Here is a 26,581-nt window from a genome sequence, read left to right on the forward strand (position 1 = left end):
CTTGAACCAATAAGCTAACCTGTCTCTGCCTCTGTTTCTCCATTAGTAAATGTAGGGAATAGTTTCAGTACTTCCTGTACCTGTCAGGGATGTTATATGGCTTAGTGGTATTTGTAAAATGTTTGAGGGCCTTGGATAAATTGCAAAGTACTGTAACCAGGGCCGGCTCTAGGCACCAGCAAAACAAGCTGGTGCTTGGGGCGGCACATTTTTAGGGGCGGCATGGCTGGCGCCAGAATGCCGCCCCTAAAAATGTGCCCCGGCCGCCCTAGCTCACCTCCGCTGCTGCTGCCACGGTGCGTGAAACAGCTGATTCACGCGCCGCTACTCACCCTCCCTCCCAGGCTTGAGAGCCTGGGAGGGAGGGGGAGAGCGGCGCCCGCGCCGCGGCCACTCGGAGTCTCCCCCTCCCTCGCAGGCTCTCAAACCTGGGCAAGGGGGAGACTCCGAGTGGCCGCGGCGTGGGCGCCGCTTCTCCCCCTCCCTCCCTCCCTCCTAGGCTTGAGAGCCTGGAGGGAGGAGGCAGGGCTGGAGATTTGGGGAAGGGGTGGAGTTGAGGCGGGGCCGGGGGTGGGGTAATTAAAGAAGGGGGGGGGCGGCCAAAATTGTTTTTGCTTTGGGCGGCAAAAATCCTAGAGCCGGCCCTGACTGTAACTATTGCTACTGTTTTATTATTAATTTGTCATAATTCTGGGTTGAATTCTGACTACATGGATACTGTAAGAAATGCTGCTAATGTGCTATGCATAGAAGAGAGACAAATTAGAACTTCCCCACAGTAGATACTAGCAGGGGTAGGCAACCTATGGCACGCGTGCCGAAGGTGGCACACGAGCTGATTTCCACCGGTCCAGGGGGCTCTGCATTTTAATTTAATTTTAAATGAAACTTCTTAAGCATTTTAAAAACCTTATTTACTTTACATACAACAATAGTTTAGTTATATATTATAGACTTATAGAAAGAGACCTTCTAAAAACATTAAAATATATGACTGGCACACGAAACCTTAAATTAGAGTGAATAAATGAAGACTCGGCACACCACTTCTGAAAGGTTGCCTACCCCTGTACTAGAGACTGGATTTTTAAAGGTATTTAGGTACCTAGAGATGCAGATAGATATGTGGTGGAATTTTCAAACGTGCCTAGGCACCTAACTCCCACTGAAATCAGTAAAATCAATGGGAATTAGGCACCCAGACACACTCAGACGGAAAAGTCACTGGTGTGAGACTTAAGGCACATCTACACTACCGCTTATGTCGATAGAGCTTATGTCGCTCAGGGGTGTGAAAAAGCCACCCCACTGAGTGACACAAGTCCCAGAAGGACTCGAAGAGGTGGAGTAATTATGCTGATGAGTGAGCTCTCTTCCATTGGCATAGAGCAGTGGTCAGCAACCTCTGGCACGCGGCTCGCCAGGGTAAGCACCCTGGCGGGCCAGGCCAGTTTGTTTACCAGCCACGTCCACAGGTTCGGCCGATCCCGGCTCCCACTGGCCGCAGTTCGCCGCTCCAGGCCAATGGGGGCGGTGGGAAGCCACGGCCAGCACATCCCTTGGCCCGCGCCACTTCCTGCAGCCCCATTGGCCTGGAAGGGTGAACCGCGGCCAGTGGGATCCACGATCCGCCGAACCTGCCGACGCGGCAGGTAAACAAACCGGCCCACCAGGGTGCTTACTCTGGCGAGCTGCGTGCCAGAGGTGCTGACTCCTGGCATAGAGTGTCTGCATCAGAGGCACTACAGCAGCACAGCTACTCCGATGTAGCACTTCTTGTGTAGACTGGCCCAAAAATGTGAGGAATTTCACACCGTAAGTAGAATTAGCAGAACGCCAAACATAAATAGATTCCCCTTTAGGTTTAAGGATTTTTACACCACTTTATAAACTGTATTGGTTAGTCTCTTAGTAAAACTAATAAGATGGTGCATTTACATGATCTGGAAGTTAGCCAGACCTAGCCAGCTGGCAGTGTAGCTTAAGAGATAAAGAAAATGGTTTGTAGCTGAGAAGTATGAGTTCTAGGCCAAACTAGGTGATTTATTTCTTTTTCATCAAAAATATTCCTGCTCAGGCCAATAAACTTCAGTGCTTTTTTATTGTTTTAAAAGTTGAAAATGAAAAATTCAAGGTTCATAGAACATGAAAGGCTATGAAAGTGCTAGAGGCTGAAATTCTTGATTTATCCACAAATAAATTGCTTTACAGACAGGAACAGTGAATGCATTCCCACGCTTTTCCAATCGTATCTCAATCCTCGTATGGAAAGAGCAGCAACTGAGTAGAGTAAAGGGCATTTTTAATATCCTTTACATAGTTTTAGCCTTCTCTGTGTGTTCTAATCCTCTTTCTTTCCGTCACTTTCCTTCTGTCGTACTCATACTTTATCCCTCTGATGGTACATTATGGTGTCCACATAAGCTTCTATATATCAAAGCCAAGCCTGTTCTGTCACTGTACTTTAAAGCAATTTGGCAAACTCAGCAGTGTATATCACTTCCCCCTGAGTTTTCATCCTCCCAGAAGGACTTACTTTGACTTGCACATTAAACCTCAGAAACATTCTACCTCAGAAACATTGTGCTACAAAGTTGTATTTCTTAATCTTTCAGGCAGTGCCAGGAGACAGATTATGTTTGGGGTTTTTTTTGAGTGCGGTAAACTACACTCAAGTCTCTAGTGCGTTTTTGGCAAGCACTTTTAAATAAAGCGATAGTACCGAATCTAATCAAAATGCAAGCTAATCGTTTAATATGAATGATATCCCTAGCTAGACAATAAAGTGAGATCAACAGACTCTCTTCACATTTCTCCTATTAAAATTAGTGCATCTTCCTGATTTATAAGAAGAAAAACACATCACGTACACACGAGCTATTGAATTCCAACACAGCAATGTGGGAAATTGTTTTTAAGTTTCAATAACTGAAAAACACATTTCCAAAGAACTGCATTCAAAACACCTTATTTAATACATTTAAAGGTAACTTTAGGAAAGAAGATAAAATATTGTGATGGGGCTTGAATTATATTTTTGTCTCAAAGATCTTCACAAGACACAAGAATACTGCAGTTACTAGCAAGAATTGTTTTATTAAATGTAAAAAATATCATGCAAGTTAGCTGAATGGAAAAATGCAGTAGCTGTGTCAATCAGATTTTTGAGAGCTAGGACTATTTAAAATATGTCAGTTCAGAATTTTCTTTTAAAAAAGTTTTATAGATTTACCTTTTGAGTTGAACAGGGTTAATGTCCGATATTTTATAGTATGAAACTAATACGCAAATACTTTACTGTGTCTTTGATTTTATAGTCATATAAGTATTGTGACCATCTGTAGCAGCTGCATTTTACGAATTATTTACTGAACCAAACTGAGCACAGTGACAAAAGTAGTCATCTCAGATGTACTGTTAAAACAGGGAAAGAAAAAGGAGCATTGCTTGCCTTTTATACAGTATGGCCATCTGTTGTACAGATGTTCTTATATAGAATGACTTCAGATTCAATAATTGTAGAAAATTTTCATTAAAACCTCAACAATTTGCACTTGTTTACTTGAATCTGCATAACTCCCCAGTGAGACAACACAACACACTTGGGGCTTCTTTGGTTCTCACTAGCTTTCTCTTTGATCCTTTTTGATGTGCTGACTTTAATAAACATAGTTAAAAAAACTGTTCAAAAAACATCATGGAAAAAACTACAAAGGAACAATTATTTCAGTAGAAACTACCCTAATCCCTTACTTACGCAAGCTATTTTTAGTGAAAAATATTTTTTACACATTTTATGTGACAGTGTTTTATAAACAGCGTAAATGGCCCCATTTTCAGATGAGTTTTAATGTAAGAGATGAAGTTGGTTTGTAATGCTAGAGGACTCATATGTGCTAAGAATTATTTAGAAAAACACACACGGGAATGTGTTGTCGGCTTGTTTACTCCCTTATGGGGGGAGGGAGGGAACAAAAGCTTATGACCTTGTATAATGACTGAAGTTGTTTTTATTTTGTTTTGTTTTGTTTTAAATTATCAAAGAAGCTTGCCAGATGTAATTTGTGAAAAACTATTCTCTCCTCCCCCTCCCCCTGGACATTTAAAGTTAGTACCACTTTAACCATGCAAACTCAAAACCTTCTAATTTTTTTTCCATCCTATTATTTAAGAAGAAAATTGAAAAATACAATGGCTAATCAGTTGAATTATTTTTTTCACTTTTTGACGGGATAAATTGCAATAGTGATTGTACACCCCACAACTATGGATATTTTAGACCTACCTGTAAATATAAAACCTCTATTCCATTTAGCCTGTTGCAATATTATACAACCCCAAATCCCATTAGTGTTTCAAGGGACTTCATTTTTTTGGACACTCTGCAGGTTCTAATACAACAGTGACTTTTAATCACGATTCCAATTTCTGCTAGAATACTTATACTCTGTAGTTATGGCAAAGTCCTGAGTGGTTTTAGTAATGTAATATTATTATAGAATGTGATGTACTGTATTGCAGAAAACTCTGTGACTAAGGTTATCATTAACAGTAGTTTTAATTTTAGTTTAGTAAAGACAACAGTTATAACTTTGTGACATATTCAAGGACAGTAGTTTAAATGTGAAGGTAAATTAATAATTTAATTGTAACCAATGTATGTAGTTTAAAGACAGAAGTTAACATTTGGTTCCAGTTTTACCTGAGTAAATTTGGAGCCACATCTTGAAATAGTGAATGCTGTGAGTTTGCTCAGGTAACTTGCAGGTACTTTATTTGTATTGTTGACCAGGAAGCTCAAGTTCACGAGCAATCTGAGGAATTACAGTGGGCCTGATCCTGTGAGGTGCTGGCCATCTCTTACATGGTGTCTTGCATCCTTAACGTCTCACTGTAATCAGTAGCACTTGATGGTGCTCAGCACTTCACACAAGGCACAGAGCTCATTGTTGTGTAGTGCCTCATGTCATTAAAACTTGGATAACTCACAGAGATTCACCAATAAATTCTAGAAAGCAGGGTGCAAATATCCCACACACGTGCCCCATTAGCTAATTTAGATTGATTTAGAAATTGGAGCCACCCACCTGGGTAAGATGTAGAAGAGAGGCTGGGAACCATACTGTCTCCAGAGTGAAAAAGAAGAAAACTGTAGACTCTCTCAGGACCAGTTCCCTGTTCCAGGAGGGCACAAGAGAGAAGAGACTCTGCTTGATACCTGGGATGTTAGGATCTCATACCATGAAAAATCTAATGAATTGTTTTCTTGGTAAAAGAGTAACAGTTTAAATAATTTTCACTGCCCTTCCTCTATTATGCAGCTATAATTATCTTAGCATGCAAAGAAGAGGCAAAAAAACCCATTCAATTTCTCATGTGAAAATTGCATGAATTTCTACTAGTCACAAATTAAAAATGTAATGGATTTAAGATCTTTTTATAAATATAAAAAATAAAATGGGGATATTAATTGGTATAAACCAGATACAAAACTTTTCATTTCACAGTTAACTGGCCCTCTTGAGAAAACTTTGTTAAGGCGTTGTCATAGCCTTTGGATGCTGCAGATATGCAAGTTAGCCTAAGGGGAAATAAAACATTAAATTAGATATGACTACCTAAAATAATATGCAGCAGTAACAAGCCATTTACAACACCCAGAAGACCTTTGTTACTTTTAGAAAGAAATATAAACTCTTTCCAACATTTGAACAATAGGAAATGAATTCTTTGTCAGTAAAAGCCAGAGGACAAACTAAATATTTAAATGGCCACTGAGGATTGAAGTGGAAGTGCAGCTTGTAGACAGCTATACAAATCACTAACAAACCTTAATGAATATTGGGTGTGGGCATCAGGGTCCTGTCAGTTCTGACACTATGTCCCAAGTAGCTTAAACCCAACACTCAAGAAAAGGTGGAGACCTCAGCAGGTCTCTAACATCTGGGATTTTATTTGTCATTATGGCATACCCTGCAAGCGCAAAAGAAAGAGTAAAAGGGGATTATCCTGACAATGAAATGAGTTACTGAATCTTGTGATAATGAAAAGCAGAAGAATTCTAATTCCTTTCTATAGTCCCTGAGGTGGAGGTGCGTTTATCGTTCTGCAGAAGTAAAAGGAGGGAAGAACAGATGGCCTAAAATCCATGAAACAAGACACCACCTAATCCCAGGACTGAGTACCACTATTAATCCTGGTCAGATTCCCTACTGTTACTTTATAACAGGGTTCTGAGTTGCTACTGATGAACTGGCATGTCTGTTTTTTTTAAAAATTGCAAACTAACTGTAGGTTGCTGATTTAAGAAAGAAAATGTGTTCTAAATGTGTGGGACCACTAACTAACATAGCTAAACCTCCAAAGAATGGATGCCTTCCAAATGGAACTGAATCAAACTATTTTATGTTCGTTCAGAACAAATAGCATTGTTTTCTCAATCTCTGTTACTACCTTCATAATGAAAGCAATCACATATACTTAATGTATGAGATGGGAATTTCATTTCTGGGTTTGTGGTTTGGGGATGTTTTATTTTATATTTTGTTGTATAGCTGCATATGCTATGTATAACAATAGTGGAAGCTCTGTTATTCTCATACTACAGCTTTTCATGGTGAATCCACAGAAGACTTGCATTAATCAGAAAATGTATAATAGCTGAAGGGTTGTGCTTTGATTTTTTTTTTTTTGGAACATTCTGTATTTTTCTGTATAATGGCTACACTACAAACATGTTTTTATCTAATACATGGATCATTTGTTTCAGTAGAGCAGCTGGGACCTAGGTGAATCAAGCACATAGTGAGGAGTCAGGAGACCTAACTCTAATCCCAACTCTCCCTTGGGCTAATTATTTAGCCCTACATTTTCAGAGCTGCCCACTAGTTTTGGCTACCTCCATTGTTGAGTGCCCAATTTAAGATGCCCACAGCCTGATTTTCAGTAGTTCTGAATACCCACAACTATTTCTGAAATCAATGGGAGCAGCAGTTCTAAGCACCTCTGAAAATCAACTCCTAAGAGAATGTCTACACCAGAGCTGGAGATGTAATTTACAGCTCAGGTAGACCTACCCATGCTAGCTTTTAATGGAGCTGTCATGTTAAATAGCTGCAGCAGGGCAAGCAGTGGGATGGGCTAGCTGCTCCAAGTACGTACCTAAGGTTTCAAATTGTACTCACGGCAGCAAGCCTGTCCTACCACCCATGCAGCCGTCTGTACACTGGTATTTTTAGCATGCCTGCTCAGTGACCGCTGATGTGGGCGTGTCTACCCAAGCTGGAAATTACACCTCCCGCTCCAGTGTTGAGCCCTTTTGGAGCCTGGAGGAGCAAGCACCCCAGCTGGGGTAACAGATTTGGGGGGGCAAGCCCTGACCTCCTCCAGGCTTCAGAGCCTGAGCTGCAACTTCCAAGCACTGTCTACACAGCTATTTTTAGAGTGCTAACCTGAGTCTGTCAACCAGGGATGCTTGCTCTTGCAGGCTCCAAAATGCTGTGTAGACATACTCTAAGTGTCTCAATTTGAGCATCCAAAAATGGAGGCACCCAAAGTTAGTGGATGCTTTTAAAAGTGTGAGCTCAATTACCTCATCTGTAACATGGATGTTTAGCCACCTTTCTAAAAAGTTTTGACATCTAAAGATGAAAAGTGCCATTATATGAAAGCTTACATATTATTATTACCTTCATGATATTACCAGCTCATTGTCAGTCACAGTGGATGAAATCCATTGAAGTGATGGTAGTTTTGCCATTGACTTCACGCGGGCCAGGATTTCACTCAATATCTATAACAACATGAATGAATACAAGCACTACATTTTCTGTTATTATTCTACTACATATTTTTCTCTATTAGAATTAATTTTTCTTTAGTTAGTGTAACATGGTAGCATGATTTACAAATAAACTGTAAATCATTCTATACATATGACAATAATTGACCAAAAATGAAAGAGATTCTGTCTAGACCTAAATTGGTGCTGTAACCAGGCACCACAAATTCAGAAATTATCAGATCAACAATCGACATGTGATTTCCATGTTATTTAGCATTCAGTAGTGTTAGGAATGTGATGTACCTGCCTAGCCTTTCTTTAAGGGAGATGAGCTCATTTTAGATAGATAACCATCTCTGACTTTTCTTCTGATTCATCACTGACCTGAACTTCATTTGAACCTTGTTAGACACAAAACAAGCAGGATTCCTGGCCCAAGCTATAAAATATAATTAAGCCCTTTTGAAATGATGTGTAAAAGAACATTGCTCTACCCCCACTATAACCACTACCACCACCACAACCAATAAAGTTAAATCAAGCACTGCCTGTAATGGATTAAAATAATAAATGTTCCTGGATTTTAGTGTTTGAAGTACTTGAAGAAAACAGGCTCCCAGCAGCCAGGGCTGCTGAATGCAGGGGGACATTTATTAATGACGAGTTCAAGGATTTGGCCTGTTTAAGATCATTACTTTCTGTTTACCGAGTGTTACACGTCTCATGTTTTTACAGAGCCCACATGTGTCCCTATGCAATGCTGAAAAGCTCTCTTTCAGTAAAGAATTGTTAATCAGTAATGTGCAAATATTGTTCTCCTGGGGAGAAGGAACCATCATAAGATTCTGTTCCATACTAATGGGAAATCCAGAGCAGTCCGTAGATTGTTAACTTAATCTCGCCTGGAAAATTGTCCCTAATTAGATGTCTCACCATTTTCTAGTTGCTGTGGTTAGTCACCGTTCAATCTGGTGACTTTTACGTTAACTGGAGTTTTTCCCCAGTAGTTATTTGGTCCAGAACTACTACCCCATTTTCTTTGCAGCTGTTTGTTACAGAATGACAATAGAGAATACAGCAAAACTGCTTGACCCATTTATGACATGACACATCTGAAGTTTAACAAAGGAGGAGAGAGAAATTTACTATTCATTTTAGACATAACTGATATGCATATTAAAAATACCTTCCAATTTCTCTGGCAAATGCAAAACAGATTCTGAAGATAGACACGATGAAAACTAGCAACCAGATTTCACTGTTTATCATTACCTTTATAACATATCAAGATATGGATATGAAAGTAGTTAGAAAATGCTTAGTAAATAATTCTTCTTTGGGGAGGGGGGTCAACTTTGTTGGTATAAATAAGTAATGACATACAGAAGCCTGACAAGTAACTTTATACCAACAATTCCATCTGCATCACCTAAAAAAAGAAATAAAATCCCCACCTCCTCAAAGAGTGAATAATATTTCCTCCTTCAGTTAAATTAATAAAGAAAAGTGTATGGTAATTAATCTTCTAAGGGCCAGATTGTCCTGAGCGTCTACAGCAGAGGAAGCTGTCTTCACAAAACTGCTACTCCCCTCCTGCTTTGAGTAGGGGGCAGTTAGGAGTTTTTTCCACCCCCAAAGCATTGGCACACCAAGTGCTACTCTCCCCCACACATACACACGCACACCCTAAACAAGTGGAAACAGAAGCAGATTATGATTCTGACACAATCTCCTTCCCCAGTACCTCCTGGGACAGCACAACAGTGCAGTGCCCTGTATGTGGCAAAGCCATAACTGACCTCAAGAATTTTTTTCCAAATATAGTCTGTCTAATGTTCAGTTCTGTTTATTTTATTGTACAAATAAATTGTCACCTGTTTGCTTTTTTTAAAAAATGCTTCCCATATATACATCCACCAATCAAAACTCTGCTCTGAACTCTATCAATGTGGCAGTGCAGCCAGATCAAATATCATCTTTCAGCTATTTTCTGGGAAACTAATGACATGTAGAAATCCAGTGCCCACAGTAGAAGGGAAAAAACATCCTGTAGCATTTTCACTTCTTTCAATACTTGGGAATTATTAAAACTGTTACCAAATTATCAATATTTTAAAATATTGTGGAATACAATGACTACGCAATTCGTTTGCGTTATAGTCCCTTCCTTCATTTGTGACCCAGTAGGACTAAAGGAACTATATCCTCGTGTCACTTGTTGTGTATATTCTAATACCTAAAGTGATCATTAATGAAAAGGGAGGCTCTTTTGTTTTTTGTTTGTTTTTCTGTTGCATTTGTTAGAATTTGTCTCTGCCTTTTTACATCCATTGTAATGATAATAGACAAGGTCAGGCTCCTTCTCTGGGCCCCTTCTCTCACCCGTGCACAGCCTGACCACTGCAGAATCTTCTAATACTGATAATAGTAAATCCTCACATATTTATTTTAGCATATTTGGCTCCATATATATGACCCTGTCAAGTGTCCTTGTAGTGTCTGTGTTAGTATAAGTCAAGTCAGTGACATTAAATATTTAAAGATGATATAATTGAACATCAAAAGCTTTCTCTGTCTTTATAGGAAATTTTCTTATACTCAGTGTTCTTTTTTTAATAGTATTCATACTTTTTAATAGTCTTAACTGTTATGCAAATCAGTTTCTGGAGAGTATCTAACACATGCTTGCAGTTTTTCAAGTAGTCATAGATTATTTCCAGCTGCATAAAAAATACCTGGATATGCCCTTCTAGCATATGTCATCATAGTACAATTTTTTATAATGACACACAGAAGCCTGATTTAAATTTCATTTTGCTCAGTCAGTATGGCAGTGCTTTGCAATGCTATTAAGGATCTGAGTGGAGCCTGACAATGGAGAGTTGGCAGCATTTGGTAAACATTGTCCAAAGCAAGTGGTTCACATTTATTAGTCTCCTGAAGATGTATTTTAAAAGTCATGAAACTAATTGTTCCGAGACCTAAATTATTGCACTCACTGAAAAGTATGTCGGTGTTCAGCAACCAATAATCCAAACAGAGCAAGTTAACTTCTGCATTTCACAACAATCGTTTATGAAGATATATTACTTCTGTATGTTGCCATATCAGGTTCACTTGAAATGGTGACCATGATTTAATCTGTTTAAACTGAAGGCAGAATTCTACACAAGATGTTTGAGAAAAATCCATGAAAGAGCTAGCTGAAAGCAGTGTGTGGGAGAGGAGCACAGAAGAGGAGAATTAGTTTTTTACTTTTCCAAGATGACTTACTCAGTAAGAGGAAAGGAGCTTCACAAGCTCAGTTCATGCTCTGTATTTCAATATGGTGTTTAGAAATCCTAAAATAAGACCCCTGTGCATACTGATGTTACAATGGTATTTCTTCACTCCCTTTCCCTTAGAATGTGAGTACACTTCTCCCCTAATGTCAGCCTACTGGGATTTCTACTACAGTGATAGTCCAGTGAAAGAAGCGTCCCTAAAGCCCATATATCTCTTCACTCACTTGTTTTTGCACTTTCTACCTGTCTGCCAGTCTTCATCTGTTTTCTTTAAGTACTTATTCTCTTAGCTCTCTCAAGACTGCCCTTTGTGCAAATTTATCTGACTATTCTTTGTATTTTTTTTTCATTATGTGCATATTGATTTATATAATAAGATTCGTTTCTCCCCAAAGAGGTCATTTATAACTGCTGTGAAATAGGATATAATGCCCTGCCTATAAAGAGAGAGATTCTGGTTCCTTATAAGAAAAAATAAATAAAACTGTGGCCCAAGTCCCTGAAATTCCTCTAGTATTTGTAGTACATAGCCCATGCAGTTGTTTTGCACTACATAAATTCCCTTGTTTGAAATTCATCAACATGTCTTTTTCTTTATTAATGATTGTGTTTCAGTTTCTCTCTGGGATATATAGCAGTTGGAAAGAGGAATCAATCAATCAATCTATTATCATACAGATAATTACAATATTATGTAGGCACTGAACCACATGAAGTAACTCTTCCGGATGAGTGTTTTAAAACTGTTAAAAGGTCTAAAAATATTTCACATCTGCCTTCAACTCATGAATTCGGTATCAACCCTGAAGTTTCATGTTTAGTTCATTCTATTGTACATACGTTTTGTATATGATCTAGTCATCTATCAGAGGATCCTAATAGTGCTGTGTGATCTCACATAACATATCAACTGCAATACATAGGCCCAATGGAGTGAGTTAAGGATGGTGTTTCTATCTTACAACTGACCTGCAATTATTTTTAAATCGCTGAGCCAGATTCACTGCTAAACTTTGGTTGCAAAGTGCTAGTCCAGCTACACAAGCAGTCATAAATCCAGGTGAACTGGAAACACAAAGCAGCCAGAGCGTACCAGTGAATCTGGACCAGTAAACATTGGGTTATGTGTTGAGTGATTAATATAATTTACATTTTGTATTTTGTGAAACTGTTCTGTAATTTAAAAAACAATCTGCATAATCCTTGTAAACCGACTCTACGTTCCAGCCAGGCTTTGTAGTGGCTTTTACATCACTGTCACATGACTTGGGCATTCTTGTCTATGGGTCAGAACAGCAGGCAGGTCTAATGGTCAGAGCGATAATCAGGCCTAGTGGTTAGGACAGGAGTTGGTAGCGAAGAATCGGAGCCCAGGCTCAGAGTTGGAATCAGAGGTCAGATGCCAGAGGCAAGGGTCACAGCCGGAGTCAGAGGCCAGGAATTGGAGCTGTGGGGACAGAGCTGGGTTATCTGGAGTGAGGCAAGGTTGGGACCAATGCAGAAGCAGGGCTGGGAGCAAGGCTACAGGCAGGCACAAGAGCTGTCATAGCTGTGGGCGAATGCTTTGACCAGCCACTGAATTGCTGCTGCTGCTACTGGACTTAAGAGCTGATCTGCTAGTGCTGATTTTTCCAACCAGACAGGTGGCATAGCCCATCAGGCAGCCTACTACAGGCCAGCTGCACTTACCTGGAGACTGGCTCTGCTGTGGGCCCTGGTTCATGATAATCACCAGCATAGTGCACGCTGCAATGCGTTGCACTACAACATATGACAATAGGTAATTCCGGATGACCAGTGGGGTAAAAGGTGTGGCTAAAATATCTTACAAACTAAAAGTCTTTCTTCCCTTTGCTGTTTGGGGCACTGAACACATAACCCTACATATAATTCATATTAAGAACAAAAACAAAAAAATCCTTGAACTTGCAGGTCACTCCTGCCATATTATAAATTGTGAGAATAATCTACACAAAAGTATATATTTCTGCGTTTTAGAACCAAATGTCATCACACAAGTGCAAAAAAAATTTGAAATCATTAAATATTTTGATTTTGGTGCTCCTTAAAATAACTACATTTTCAAAAGAACCAAAGACACTATTTTCTTGGGCTAAAAGCTTTTATATTGTATACTGTATGTTGCTGTCAATCCACTGTTCTACTGAATATGCTGTGCATATAATCAAAAACAGTAACAAAAGGAGAAGGTGTAGTTTATTGATACTATAAACATACTTATTCAGGTTTACTCTCCTGTTAATTATTTTTTTAATCTTGAAAGAACCTAATCAAATTGGCCAAATTCTTCTCTTGGATGTTCACACATAGGGCCAAATCCAGGGATCCAGCACCAAGATTGTGTTATCCAGAGACAAAGTATGATATTCTGGCCTTGTTGTAGTCATTGGCAACTCTCCTGTTCACTGCCGTGGGGCTAGGATTCCATCTCAGAACTTTAAGTAATAATCCCCTAGACTGCAAAGTAGCTTCATGGAGGGTACTTCAGCCCAACTGCTGAAGTATCTCTCTTTGGTCCCTGTGCACCTCTACCACAGTAGGGTACCCTCCACTCCTACCCCTATCTTTGCATGCCTCCTGCACTCTGCACCTTATGGAACTCTGCAGAGATGGGCTCCATGCTGCCCAGAGGATGCATACCTCTAGTGTAACAAGGAGTCTGGTGGCACCTTCCTCCTATTCAAAACACACACACACACACAGTACAATGGCACCTCTGTAGCTATGGAGGTGAGATTGGATTTTTCTAGTATTTCTATTGGAATTGACAGAAGCTGTGAACATGCATCTGAGAAAAGAATTGGGTCTATTGTGTGTTTTCTTCCATAATGCAAATCACGTTCTTAAGAAACTATAGATCGTTACATTATAAAATTATTCTTGGCATTATAGTTTAAAGTCTCAGACCATAGACAGATTTTTCCTGGATTTTGAAAGAGGTTCATCAGAGAAGTTTAAACCTCCCCACATATTTAAACCAGGCATGTTTACATTGTACACAGAATAGAATTCCATTTTAGTGGGATATTTCTTCTAGCAAAGGTTTGAAAATTCAAAATAGTACAGTCCTTTGAAACATCTGCATGCTGTAGGCCTTGGGTATTTTTTAATCTTTCATCTTTTGTAAGTATCAAATTTCATTAGAAAAATAAGCTATAGGCATTCCGAACTAAGAATGGTGAAATTCAGTATTCACAATAACAATTCCAAAAATGAGCAGCAAAAGAGAAAAATGTAGCCCAGCCTCTAGTGTAATGCTTTGCATCTAAATATCCTAAAGAGTAGAGAGATTTTAGGTACAGTTTGTTTTATTAAATTGTTTTCAGAGAATCACAGAAGTTTAGGGTTGGAAGAGACCTCAGGAGGTCATCGAGTCCAACCCCCTGCTCAAAGCAGGACCAACCCCAACTAAATTATCCCAGCCAGGGCTTTGTCAAGCCGGGCCTTAAAAACCTCTAAGTATGGAGATTCCACCACCTCCCGAGGCAACTCATTCCAGTGCTTCATTACCCTCCTAGTGAAATAGTTTTTCCTAATATCCAACCTAGAACTCCCCCACTACAACTTGAGACCATTGCTCCTTGTTCTGTCATCTGCCACCACTGAGAAACGGCCTAGCGCCATATTCTTTGGAAACCCGCTTCACTACACAAAGATTTTTGATTTGCACTAGGTTAAATTCACAAGAGAACTTAAATTTTTAGGTGGTGTTCCTTTTCTAAAAATGTTTATTGTTAATGAGAATACATAAGTGATATTATAAATCTAACCTGTCTAACTTTTCAAAGGTTTTATAATACTCTGTCCACTATGAATGGTTATGATGTGAAAAGATTGGTTTAACTGATTTTTTTAGTAAACACATATTATGTATTTTGAGTTACTGTGATTATTTTGAGTTGTTGAATTCAAGCAAAAACCTTATTCCTGTTAAGAACTCTAGACTCTAGCCAGGCAATATATTGTATTGAGAAATCAGAATGAAAGCAGAGAGAATAATTCAAAATGGCTATTTCCTATCAGTTTAGAATATAAGTGTAGCAGCTGTTCTTATTCTTAATATACTCTTGAAAAGATTGCATAGTTTAATGAAAACTGTCTCTATTCATAAAACTTAAATACTCACACATGTAAAAAGTCATAACGTTTTGGCAAATAGTACTTTGTAAGGAATGCGCATGAAACATACCTGCTCCATAACTAGAACTCAATATAAAGTGTACTCAAATATGTTGGAAAAGCAAACTGAAAACAAACCAAAAGCAGTATGGCCAGATTGTGAACGCCTTAGTTACATTGGTGAGGCATTTACTCACACAAGTAGCTCTACTGAAGTTAATCGTAGAATCATAGAATATCAGGGTTGGAAGGGACCTCAGGAGGTCATCTAGTCCAACCCCCTGCTCAAAGCAGGACCAATCCCCAACTAAATCATCCCAGCCAGGGCTTTGTCAAGCCTGACCTTAAAAACCTGTAAGGAAGGAGATTCCACCACCTCCCTAAGTAACCCTTTCCAGTGCTTCACCACCCTCCCAGTGAAAAAGTTTTTCCTAATATCCAACCTAAACCTCCCCAACTGCAACTTGAGACCGTTACTCCTTGTTCTGCCGTCAGTTACCACTGAGAACAGTCTAAATCCATCCTCTTTGGAACCCCCCTTCAGGTAGTTGAAAGCAGCTATCAAATCCCCCCTCATTCTTCTCCTCTGCAGACTAAACAATCCCAGTTCCCTCAGCCTCTCCTCATAAGTCATGTGCTCCAGCCCCCTAATCATTTTTGTTGCCTTCTGCTGGCCTCTTTCCAATTTTTCCAAATCCTTCTTGTAGTGTGGGGCCCCAAACTGGACACAGAACACCAGATGAGGCCTCACCAATGTTGAATTGAGGGGAACGATCACATCCCTTGATCTGCTGGCAGTGCCCCTACTTATACAGCCCAAAATGCCGTTAGCCTTCTTGGGCACACTGTTGACTGATATCCAGCTTCTCATCCACTGTAACCCCTAGGTCCTTTTCTGCAGAACTGCTTCCTAGCCATTCGGTCCCTAGTCTGTAACAGTGCATGGGATTCTTCCGTCCTAAGTGCAGGTCTCTGCACTTGTCCTTGTTGAACCTCATCAGGTTTCTTTTGGCCCAATCCTCTAATTTGTCTAGGTCCCTCTGTATCCTGTCCCTACCCTCCAGCGTATCTACCACTCCTCCCAGTTTAGTGTCATCTGCAAACTTGCTGAGAGTGCAGTCCACGCCATCCTCCAGATCATTAATGAAGATATTGAACAAAACTGGCCTCAGGACCGACCCCAGGGCACTCCACTTGAAACCGGCTGCCAACTAGACGTGGAGCCGTTGATCACTACCCGTTGAGCCCGACGATCTAGCCAGCTTTCTATCCACCTTATAGTCCATTCATCCAGCCCATACTTCTTTAACTTGCTGGCAAGAATACTGTGGGAGACTGTATCAAAAGCTTTGCTAAAGTCAAGGAATAACACATTCACTGCTTTCCCCTCATCCACAGAGCCAGTTATCTCCTCATAGAAGGCACTTAGGTTAATCAAGCATGACTTGCCCTTGGTGAATCCATGCTGACCGTTCCTGATCACTTTCCTCTCCTCTAAGTGCTTCAGAATTGATTCCTTGAGGACCTGCTCCATGATTTTTCTAGGGACTGAGGTGAGGCTGACTGGCCTGTAGTTCCCCGGATCCTCCTCCTTCCCTTTTTTAAAGATGGGCACTACATTAGCCTTTTTCCAGTCATCCGGGACCTCCCCCGATCGCCATGAGTTTTCAAAGATAATGGCCAATGGCTCTGCAATCACATCCACCAACTCCTTTAGCACCCTCGGATGCAGCGTATCCAGCCCCATGGACTTGGGCTCGTCCAGTTTTTCTAAATAGTCCCGAACCACTTCTTTCTCCACAGAGGGCTGGTCACCTTCTCCCCATACTGTGCTGCCCAGTGCAGCAGTCTGGGACCTGACCTTGTTCGTGAAGACAGAGGCAAAAAGATCATTGAGTAAATTAGCTTTTTCCACATCCTCTGTTACTAGGTTGCCTCCCTCATTTAGTAAGGGGCCCACACTTTCCTTGACTTTCTTCTTGTTGCTAACATACCTGAAGAAACCCTTCTTGTTACTCTTAACATCTCTTGCTAGCTGCAACTCCAAGTGTGATTTGGCCTTCCTGATTTCACTCCTGCATGCCTGAGCAATATTTTTATACTCCTCCCTGGTTATTTGTCCAATCTTTCACTTCTTGTAAGCTTCTTTTTTGTGTTTAAGGTCAGCAAGGATTTCACTGTTAAGCCAAGCTGGTCGCCTGCCATATTTACTGTTCTTTCTACACATTGGGATGTTTTTTTCATGCAACCTCAATAAGGATTCTTTAAAATACTGCCAGCCCTCCTGGACTCCTTTCCCCCTCATGATATTCTCCCAGGGGATCCTGCCCATCAGTTCCCTGAGGGAGTCAAAGTCTGCTTTGGGACTATGTGTGTGAATAATTGCTCACCAATAAGAGTAAAAGATTCACAATCTGGCCTCGAGACATTTCTAGAGAATATATATCTTGGGAGAACACACATACCACTAAGCTAAATTATATATTTTTCCTTTTTCTTCAGGTATAATTCATGGATCATCATTTGTTCTTGACATAAATGATTTTCTCCTTAAAACAAGTTTCAAAGAAAGAAGCAGAGCTCTAATAGGCCCCTTCTGTTGTTCTGTCAATGTGGAAGCTAAGTGGTGTAAGCACAGTGGCAATCCTGGTCCAGAGCACTCCATTCCAAAAATACATATTGACTTCAGAGGAGGGCTTATACAGGTCTGTATTTTTTTATGTATATGTTTATGATGTTGTGAAGGCCAAGACTATAACAGGGTTCAAAAAAGAACTAGATAAATTCATGGAGGATAGGTCCATCAATGGCTATTAGCCAGTATGGGCAGGGATGCTGTCCCTAGCCTCTATTTGCCAGAAGCTAGGAATGGGCGACAGGGGATGGATCACTTGAAGATTACCTGTTCTGTTCATTCCCTCTGGGGACTGATGGGCCACTGTTGGAAGACAGGATACTGGGCTAGCTGGACCTTTGGTCTGAACGTTAGTATGGCCGTTCTTATGTTTTTATGGTTCGGATATATAATTGAATTTGCCTTGAATTGTGATTCTCTGTCTAAACTGCACAGAAAACTTGTAAAGCTTTGCATCATGAAACAGTTCACCACATTTGAAAATTTTTACATTTTAAAAGAAGTGTGTGTTTATGCAAAACTACTGATTAGACAAAACTGCAGAGAGTATTGACAAGAACTGTTCAGGCCATTTTACTGTAGTGTAGCTGTATGTGTGTGTTCCCTTAAAAGTACTGTATCAGGTTACCAGCACTTAACATTTGGGCCTGTTCTGTTTTGTGTGTGCGTGCATATGTTCATGCATGCGTAATGCCTTGGGGCAACTCTAACAAATGCACTTCAGTTTTTTAAAACGTACAAAAAATTCTCAGGGGAGTAATTGATAATTGTTGTTTGTGGCAATTAACACTCAGTTTTACATGCTATCCTCCCCTTCAGTTAAATGTGTCCGTAACTTGAAAACAGTCCAAGAAACATGGGAGTTTTTGAAATGAAGAATTCTGATTCTGTATAACTTAAGCAAGAGGGTTGTAATATAATTAGGACAAGATACCCACCTATTTACAGTAAGATTTATAAGCACCAGTGTTAAAAATAAATAAACTCCAGCACATAAACCATTCAATAAATATTTATAAACAAAATGTTTGCAGAAACCTGGATCAGTTTGTAAAAGTTGGCGAAATTGAAAAAGGACTATATTTATAATTAATCATTCACAACAAATAATTTGACCAACTCTAAAAATGACCTCATGTATCACCATTACTAATGTGTATTACGATAGTGCCTAAAAGTCCAAAATGATATTGGTGTCTCTTTGTGCTAGGTTCTGTATCTACATATAGAAAGAGAGTCCCTGCCCTGAAGATCTTTCAATCTAAATAGACAAGACAGATAAAGAGTGGGAGAAAGGAATTGTTTATCCCCACTTCACAGATGAAGAACTGAGGCACAGTTAGATTACCTGTGCAGCCTTGGGCAAATCACTTAATTTGTGGCAGAGCCAAGAATTAAACTAAGTCTTTTGAGTCCCAGTCGAGTGCCTTAACCACAAGACCATCCTTCCTCACTACTACACCATAGTGAGGCAAAAAAGTCTATTGTCAGTTTTGACTATAAGTCACTCTCCTCCTTCTGGCAGTATGAGCATTAAATGTTACTACTGCTATACTTTCTCCCACAATTTACGTGTGGCTGCAGAGGAAGGGAAAACATGGTTCTCAGCCAGCTTAACTGCAAGTCTTTTTAGATCTCCTCAGACTTCCTGCTTCTGTACTCATAGTGAAAAGATCTTTTGTCTCTGGACAAGTTAACACTCTGTTCCTTCCACCCACCAACTACAGACTTTTGACCTACCATCTGGTGGTTTCATCCTGTGATGAAATCAATAGATAAGGTTGCTTCTGTTTTTCTCTCTCTGCCTCTGGGTACACTTCTGCACTCAGAATCCTGAATCATTGGTGGTCACCTCATTGTGTCAGACAAATAGTTGAGATACTGCATTCTAGATAGCCTACTAGTTTTTGGAGTCTTGATATTCTGCTGGGTCCAACACTGGAATTCCAAGGACCAGGGCTCAATTAAATTTTGAGTGATGTGGCATGGATTAGACCAGCTATCTCTTTAAGTTAGACGCAGAGGGGGTTCTGGGAATATGTTAGGGCAATTGTTTAAAAATTACTTTGTCATCAATTTGTCACTGGTTTGTCCAAGCCTGCAGGATTGCTGCAGACAGCAGTGTGAATGAAGAAATGCAGCACTGCTTGGCAAGGCGAAAGGGAACGGTTCGTTAATTTCTCTCTCAGCCAGGAAAGACTGATCCATTCGTTCCCCAGTGCACTCGCTGCCTGCCGAAAGCACCCAGATAGGATTAGACATATTAGTGTTCAAATACCTGGGATTACAAATCATTCACGGTTATATGATTCACCATGCAGATCCAGTTAACATGTAACAAACATTGCAGAAATCTTTTCAACTTTATTTTAAACCTTGTCAATTCACTTTTTTTTCACCTCTCTGCCTTTCTCTTTCCTTCTGCTGAAAAGGTTTATGTATCTTCAGAATGTTTTAAGTCTATTTTCCTCATTTTTTTTCTACACACCTGAATGTTTTGATTAAGGGTGGCCTGAACTGGAATGCTAGATATGCACCTCCCTAAAATTTGGGAACATCTAACTGAGATCTCATCCAAATTCAAACTTTGCTGAAATCAACAGCAGTGCTTTCTGAAGATGGGCCCTCCCCCATGGAAGTGTGAACCTAGATACTAATCTATCCTTTCCCCAAACTCAAAATTGTTGGGATTCAGGGTTATGGTATGTCTGTCTTTCTAAGGTACTGATACCATAGTATCTGAGTATCTCAACATTTTTATATTTAAAATAAATTTAAAGTATATTTACCCTTATGAGTCCATTATAAAGAGAGTCCTGAGCTGCAAAGATTGGATCTAAGTCTGAATCTCAATTAAAACACATGGTAGCATGTACATTAAAAACAAACAAACAAAAACCCCTACCAAAATAAAACACTGCACTACACACACACACACACTTTCCTGCCTGGGGAGAGGATGAGAGAAAGAGCAAAGAGATGGGAGGACAAGGATTTGGGTCTGGGGTTTTGACTATTATTTCACCACCTATTTTTGCTGTACTGTATCTCTCTTCCCCCATGTTCTCTCACTTTCACTACTCCTCCCTGTTTTCTCTACGCTTCTCTTCTTTCCTTTTCTCATGATGTCACTCCCACCTTCTTATTCTGTTTTTTTTTTCCATTACTGTTCTGCCACACTAGTCTCTCTTTTGATGGTTTTATGGGTGAGAAGAGAACTGGATTACCTTCCAAAGAAACCAAATACCAGGAATAAGATACTCATAACTGTTATGTGGTTTCTTGCTTGGGCAACATATCCAAGTCTTTCTCTCCCAAGAAATATTGTGAAATTTACTTCATGCTGCTATTCTTTATCCTCTGTGTTAGGTTTATTAGACATTTTTAATCAGCACATGCTCATGAATTGTAGGATAGTGAGGGACTACTGTGTCAATAACTGCATGATTCAGAACCTGCACCACCCCAGGCCCAAAATAGCCTGAATCTGATTGTCTTCCAGGCTTGCTGGAGAATTGTTGGAGAGTGAAGGGGATCTGAGCTTTAAAGTTGCCTAGTTTGCTGGCAGTGAGTTATACTGAATTTTACTGCTGAACTTTTAGGGTATTATTTGTGATGTGTTTTTAAGATATGTCCAGGATGGCTGCAGACTATGGAAAGGCATTTCTTGTGTGTTTGCATAAATCTAAATAAATAAAATAATAAATTGATAAATATGAAGTAATCTCTGTTCACTGGCATCTCTTTAAGGCATGCTGTTCTGCATTTTCAGTTTTTACCAATTTTCACCAATGAATTATCAATTTTTATAATTAAAGGAGTTCTGTTTTTACAGACTTAAACCCGTTTATTAATCCACTCAATATTTTTTCAGGTACTTATTTTTGTTAAACACTAACACTTTACATGATTGTTGAGTCCTGCAGCTCTAAGATTGAAGCAGTTCTGCAGAGTAAAACACAGAACACACACAGTGGAGGTTGGAAAATCAAACAATGTTAATATCATGCTATGATTGGCTCACAAGGAAATGCTGCCCATCTATTTCTTTGCATCCGTTTATTACAGTGCTCAATTTAAAAAATCAGTCCCCCACAGATAAAGATAGATAAGGTGAAGAAATGGTAAACATGGGGCAAAAATGCAAATCTGTGCCTGAATACCAACAAGAAAATCAGTGCTTAGAAATTTTCAAGAAAAAAAAAAGACAGGAGTGAAGAGGATTCATTGTGCTGCAAGTACTGCAGCATTGAAGTCAGTGCTCACGCTGACTGATTAAAGGAGCATGTCGAAAGCAAGCAACACAGGAAGTTTAAGGAAGAAAGTGAGTTTTGGGGATAAACAATCAATATCAGGCGCTTTCACCAGGGCTTTAATGAAGGAGAGGACCCAGCACGATTGTGTCAATGAATTTGTGGGTGCTCTTTGTTTTGCCAGATAGCCACTGTTAATTGCAGAGGGGACTATTGGTGACTTTGTGAGACAATACAATCCAGCAGCAAATGCAGACAACCTCACTTGTACGTATCTGAAAGAAAATTATGATGCTTTAGTATCTAAACTGATGGAACGAATTGATGGAAATGTGGTGTCTGGTCTTATTTTTGACAAGTCTCTTGATGTTTTGGACCATCTGATTCTTGGCCTTTTGTTTTCATATTGTTATTTCAAAGCGAATAAACCTGCATTGTTTTGTGCTGATGTGACATTCATCCACTCTGCTGATAGCTGTTTTATTGAGGCAGCAATAACTGACACGATTCAGATGTACAAACTACTTTGGGAAAATATGACCACAACTAACACAGATTCTGCTTCCTACATGGCTAAGTTTGCACGGGAGATTAAACTCAATCAGAAACCAGAGCTGCTACGTATTACCTGTCCTGCTCACCTGATTAACATTGCACTGTCAGCTCCTGTTACAGAAGAAATGAAAGACGTGAAATCTTGCATCATTGGATTTGGGGCCGTTTTCAATCATGTGAACAAGCTAAGGCTTTGTTTTACACAGTGCAAGACAAAAGCAGAGCTGACTGCCTTTTTTACCTACCCCCGTTGTGCCACATCGGTGGATGAGCTATACTTTGCTGCCTGTCATGTAAATAATGTGTGGACTGTGCTAATGCCTCTCCTAGATCACCTGGAGTTGTTTGGTTCTAAAGTAGAAACTCTGAAGAGACTGGCAAATAACCAAAATGACTGCCGATTCTGTGAACCATGGTAATGTTCATTGTTGAAAACTTGGGATCACTGTGTGACATACAGAAAACACTGGAGTTTTCTCCAAGTGCCAGCACATTTGCCAATACAGACATTTACCGAATCCTGACAACCAAAATCTCAGCTGAATTGAGCACAAAAGCTGCAGGACAAACATACAGTGAGAAAACCCAGCTGTTTCTGAATATCCTTCCAACTCCAGAACACAAGAAAATCAAAAAAAGCATTCATGACCGTGGCCTGTAATCTGAACCCTAAAGTGTTTGGTGCCGACGATTCTTTTTGCAATGTCATCCAGGTATTGCGAACCCCTTCCTCAAAGTGAATTTTGCAGCAACTACGACTGTTATGCCAGAGTGTTTCAACCATTTGCCACTAAAGATGAAATTTCAAATCTGAAAGGGGAACTTACTACTTACATGAACACACCTAATCGTGACAATGTGAAACTGAATGTGCTGAATGTGCAGTCATCAAAATGCACTTCCCAACTTCAGCAATGTGGTAGGGCAACTTTGAGTGTACCCCCTCAATCTATTGATGCAGATTGCTTATTTTCAAAGTTGGACTACCTCCAAGACAACAAGAGGCTCAACATACTTTGAAGAAAATTATGCGCGTGTACGCAAACCAGGATTTCTGGATAAACTACTATCTCTGAAAGACAAAAAATAGCTTTGTACATTAAAAAAAAACCCTTTAAATTATACTGCAGTAAAATGTGTATATTATGAAAGTTTCTTTGTTTTTCTTTTTTCCAATTTTCTTGTTTTTTTTTTTTTATTTGTAACCATATTTCATACCCGTTTTAATGTTTGGAAAATAAACACTGAAAAATTCCCAGAATTTTTTTTTTTACAAATAAAAACTGAAAATGTGGAACACTAAATATATATGAGGAGGGTTCATCTTATCCTCTGCACTGTTCCTTCCTAATTTCCTTCTCTTGTCCACCAATTTTAAGTGTAATGAAAAAGTGTAAATGTAGTTGAAGGTTTAAGAAAACTCATAAAAACACTAACTAAAAGATCTACTGTAGAAACTTACTGCCAAACATATATAACTCGAAGACAATTTCAATGAACCAGACCTAATGTTCTCCAAAGAATCACATTCCTAAGTGCCCCATTTTATAACACTATGCTCTGAACAATTGAAACATTAAAATTACTTTCCTCACAAGCTTATCTGAAAATCTAACTCAGTGGGACTACTCCCAGCACTAAGCAATATGCCCAACAGTAAGTGCAGAGCAGGCCTTTAGATTCTAAACGCTTCAGCTCAGTGCTTGTCTATTTTTTATATATATGAGATGCATAGTATGCTTAGGATAATAAATAAATAATGACAATAAATGCATTCCTTAGACTGGAGTAAAAGACAAATTTGTCAAAAGGCATGCTAGAATCTTTTTGCCAGTTAGCAGGTTTGCAGAAAGTTACAGTATATGAAGAGTATGCAGCAAAAAAAATGTATGTTTTTATTTTTATTTATTGATTTCTTTACTTATTTTGTTACTTTGTTTAAAATAATTACATATTTTTAAAGCAACATTTTTGTCATCTGTTTTGCTTTTTTCTTTTCTTTATTTTTTAATAAGGTCTTCTGGGGTCAAGAACATTTGAATTGTTTAGTTCTTCTCCATGAACTTCTGCAAGGGTACCTTACTGAACAAGGCAAGATGGAGACACTGATCTCTGATCAAACAAACCAGACTCAGTCTCCTATGGGAAGGAATCAGACCTCAAAAACTGAACATACCTCAGATGATCTGAGAACAGGCCTGTTCCAGTACATACAAGATGCAGGTAGGAATATTATTATTATTTATTATTATTATTTATTTATTATATTTTATTTTAAATTACAAAGTAAGTTCAGTAGTAACCTTTTAAAGATCACTTACCTATTTTGAAGTTCTTTACCTTTTTTTGGTAAAGCAATTGAAAACATCTGTTGCATCAGTGTCTTTTTGATTTCTTTCCATTTAGCTGCAATCTTTTAAAAGTCAGGGAAATTGCTTTTTTATTTTCTCTCCTTTTGATCTTAAGAGATTTGTTTTTAAATACTTTTGTCTCGTAAACCAGCCTTTTCCTTTTTAGAAATTACATAATAGATTATAGCTTTCTTTCATTTGACAGAAGCGCAGAAACTGCCGAGTGCCTATGAAGTTGTGTTTTACAATGAAACTGAGGATAGTCCAGGAATAATGTTATGGAGATATCCAGAACCCAGAGTGCTTATCCTTGTAAGAATAACTCCTGTTCCTTTTAATACAACTGAAGATCCAGATATTAGTACTGCAGACCTTGGAGATGTTCTTCAGGTTGGTAATTGGGAATTCCTACTTTCATTAACAAAAGAGAAGGTTGTTATTATGAAGTTTATTCAGTGTTTTAGAAATTGCTGTTAGTAAAAATTGTGCATAAAACAAACAACAGGGGCCTAATGAAGTCAATGGGAGATGAATTTTGCAGCTTGAACACATTGCTAATTTAAAATGAATCAAACAGTGTTCCCTACCATTTACCTGTGAAGGGTTTTCCACAGCGTCATAAACTACAGCAAACCTCAGCAGTTCTGGTTTTCCATCTTCTTGCTGTGGGAGGCTGATAAGTGCAGTCCAATCCTATTGCCCCAATCCATGGATGTCCTCTTCAGGAGCACTGTCTTCCTCCCTCTGTTCAGCTGGAGTGTGGCTGTATACCCTAGTAGTGTTCCTGCATCTGCCAACTGCATTCTCTTTCATTATTTAATATTTTTAATTCTTACTTTTCACTTCTTTCTGCAGGCCATCTTCTGTCTTATTCAGGTTTGCTTATTATTCAGCTTTGAAATAGTATTGCAAATTATATTAAATAAAATGTCCCCCTCCTTTCCAAGTTAGTGAGAGGTATTACATTTTTTTTTTTTATAACTGTAATGGAAGAGTTTCTGTTTTAAGAATTGAATTATGCACCAGTATGCATTAACTTATGGATCAGGTTAATCTCCCACAGAAATATGATATAATATCATTATACTGCACAAAGTGTTAGTGAGATCATTTAGGTGTCCTGCCAATTTCTTTGCCCTCTAGACAGGCAAGTTTCAACTCCCTTAAATTGTATGAAGGTTAAGAACTAAATTGATTTCTTCAAATAAGCTTGGCCTGAGGTCTCATCAAAGATGAAAATAGTGTTATCATGCACTATCCTGAGGACTCCGTTCAGTCCATGTGAAAACCTGCAAATTGCAGACCTTAAAGACTATATTTTCAAAGCAATGTGCAACAAGTCTGCTGCATAAACCCCATTATAGTTAACAGGCTTTGTGGGCAAAATTCCACGTGTACCACTTTAAAAATTTAGCCCTGTGTAGTAATATAGGTTCTCCATTGAGTACGTCCATGTGGTTCCCACTGTAGTTGTGCATATCCCTCATGCATGCAAGACTGGAGGTTTTTTGAATACCAGTGTCTGTTGGGGCTGCATATGTAACCCACACACATTTTTAAAGTGGGTGTGGTGTTCTGTC

At 39.2% G+C, this 26,581-nt stretch overlaps 1 protein-coding gene across 5 annotated transcripts in view; it reads left to right on the plus strand.

Annotated features, from left to right (window-relative positions):
* The window catches only part of VPS13B (vacuolar protein sorting 13 homolog B), a 948,921-nt gene that overhangs the window by 792,914 nt on the left and 129,426 nt on the right, over positions 1 to 26,581 (plus strand). For all 5 annotated transcript variants that reach the window (XM_034763372.1, XM_034763367.1, XM_034763371.1 and 2 more), the window contains exons 37-39: positions 17,710 to 17,912; positions 24,666 to 24,873; positions 25,207 to 25,391. In XM_034763372.1, coding sequence (XP_034619263.1) covers positions 17,710 to 17,912; positions 24,666 to 24,873; positions 25,207 to 25,391 — 596 coding nt within the window. The remainder of the gene's footprint in view (positions 1 to 17,709; positions 17,913 to 24,665; positions 24,874 to 25,206; positions 25,392 to 26,581) is intronic.

This window comes from Trachemys scripta, chromosome 2 (genome assembly GCF_013100865.1).
Source record: "Trachemys scripta elegans isolate TJP31775 chromosome 2, CAS_Tse_1.0, whole genome shotgun sequence".
In the NCBI taxonomy this organism is placed as follows: domain Eukaryota; kingdom Metazoa; phylum Chordata; order Testudines; family Emydidae; genus Trachemys; species Trachemys scripta.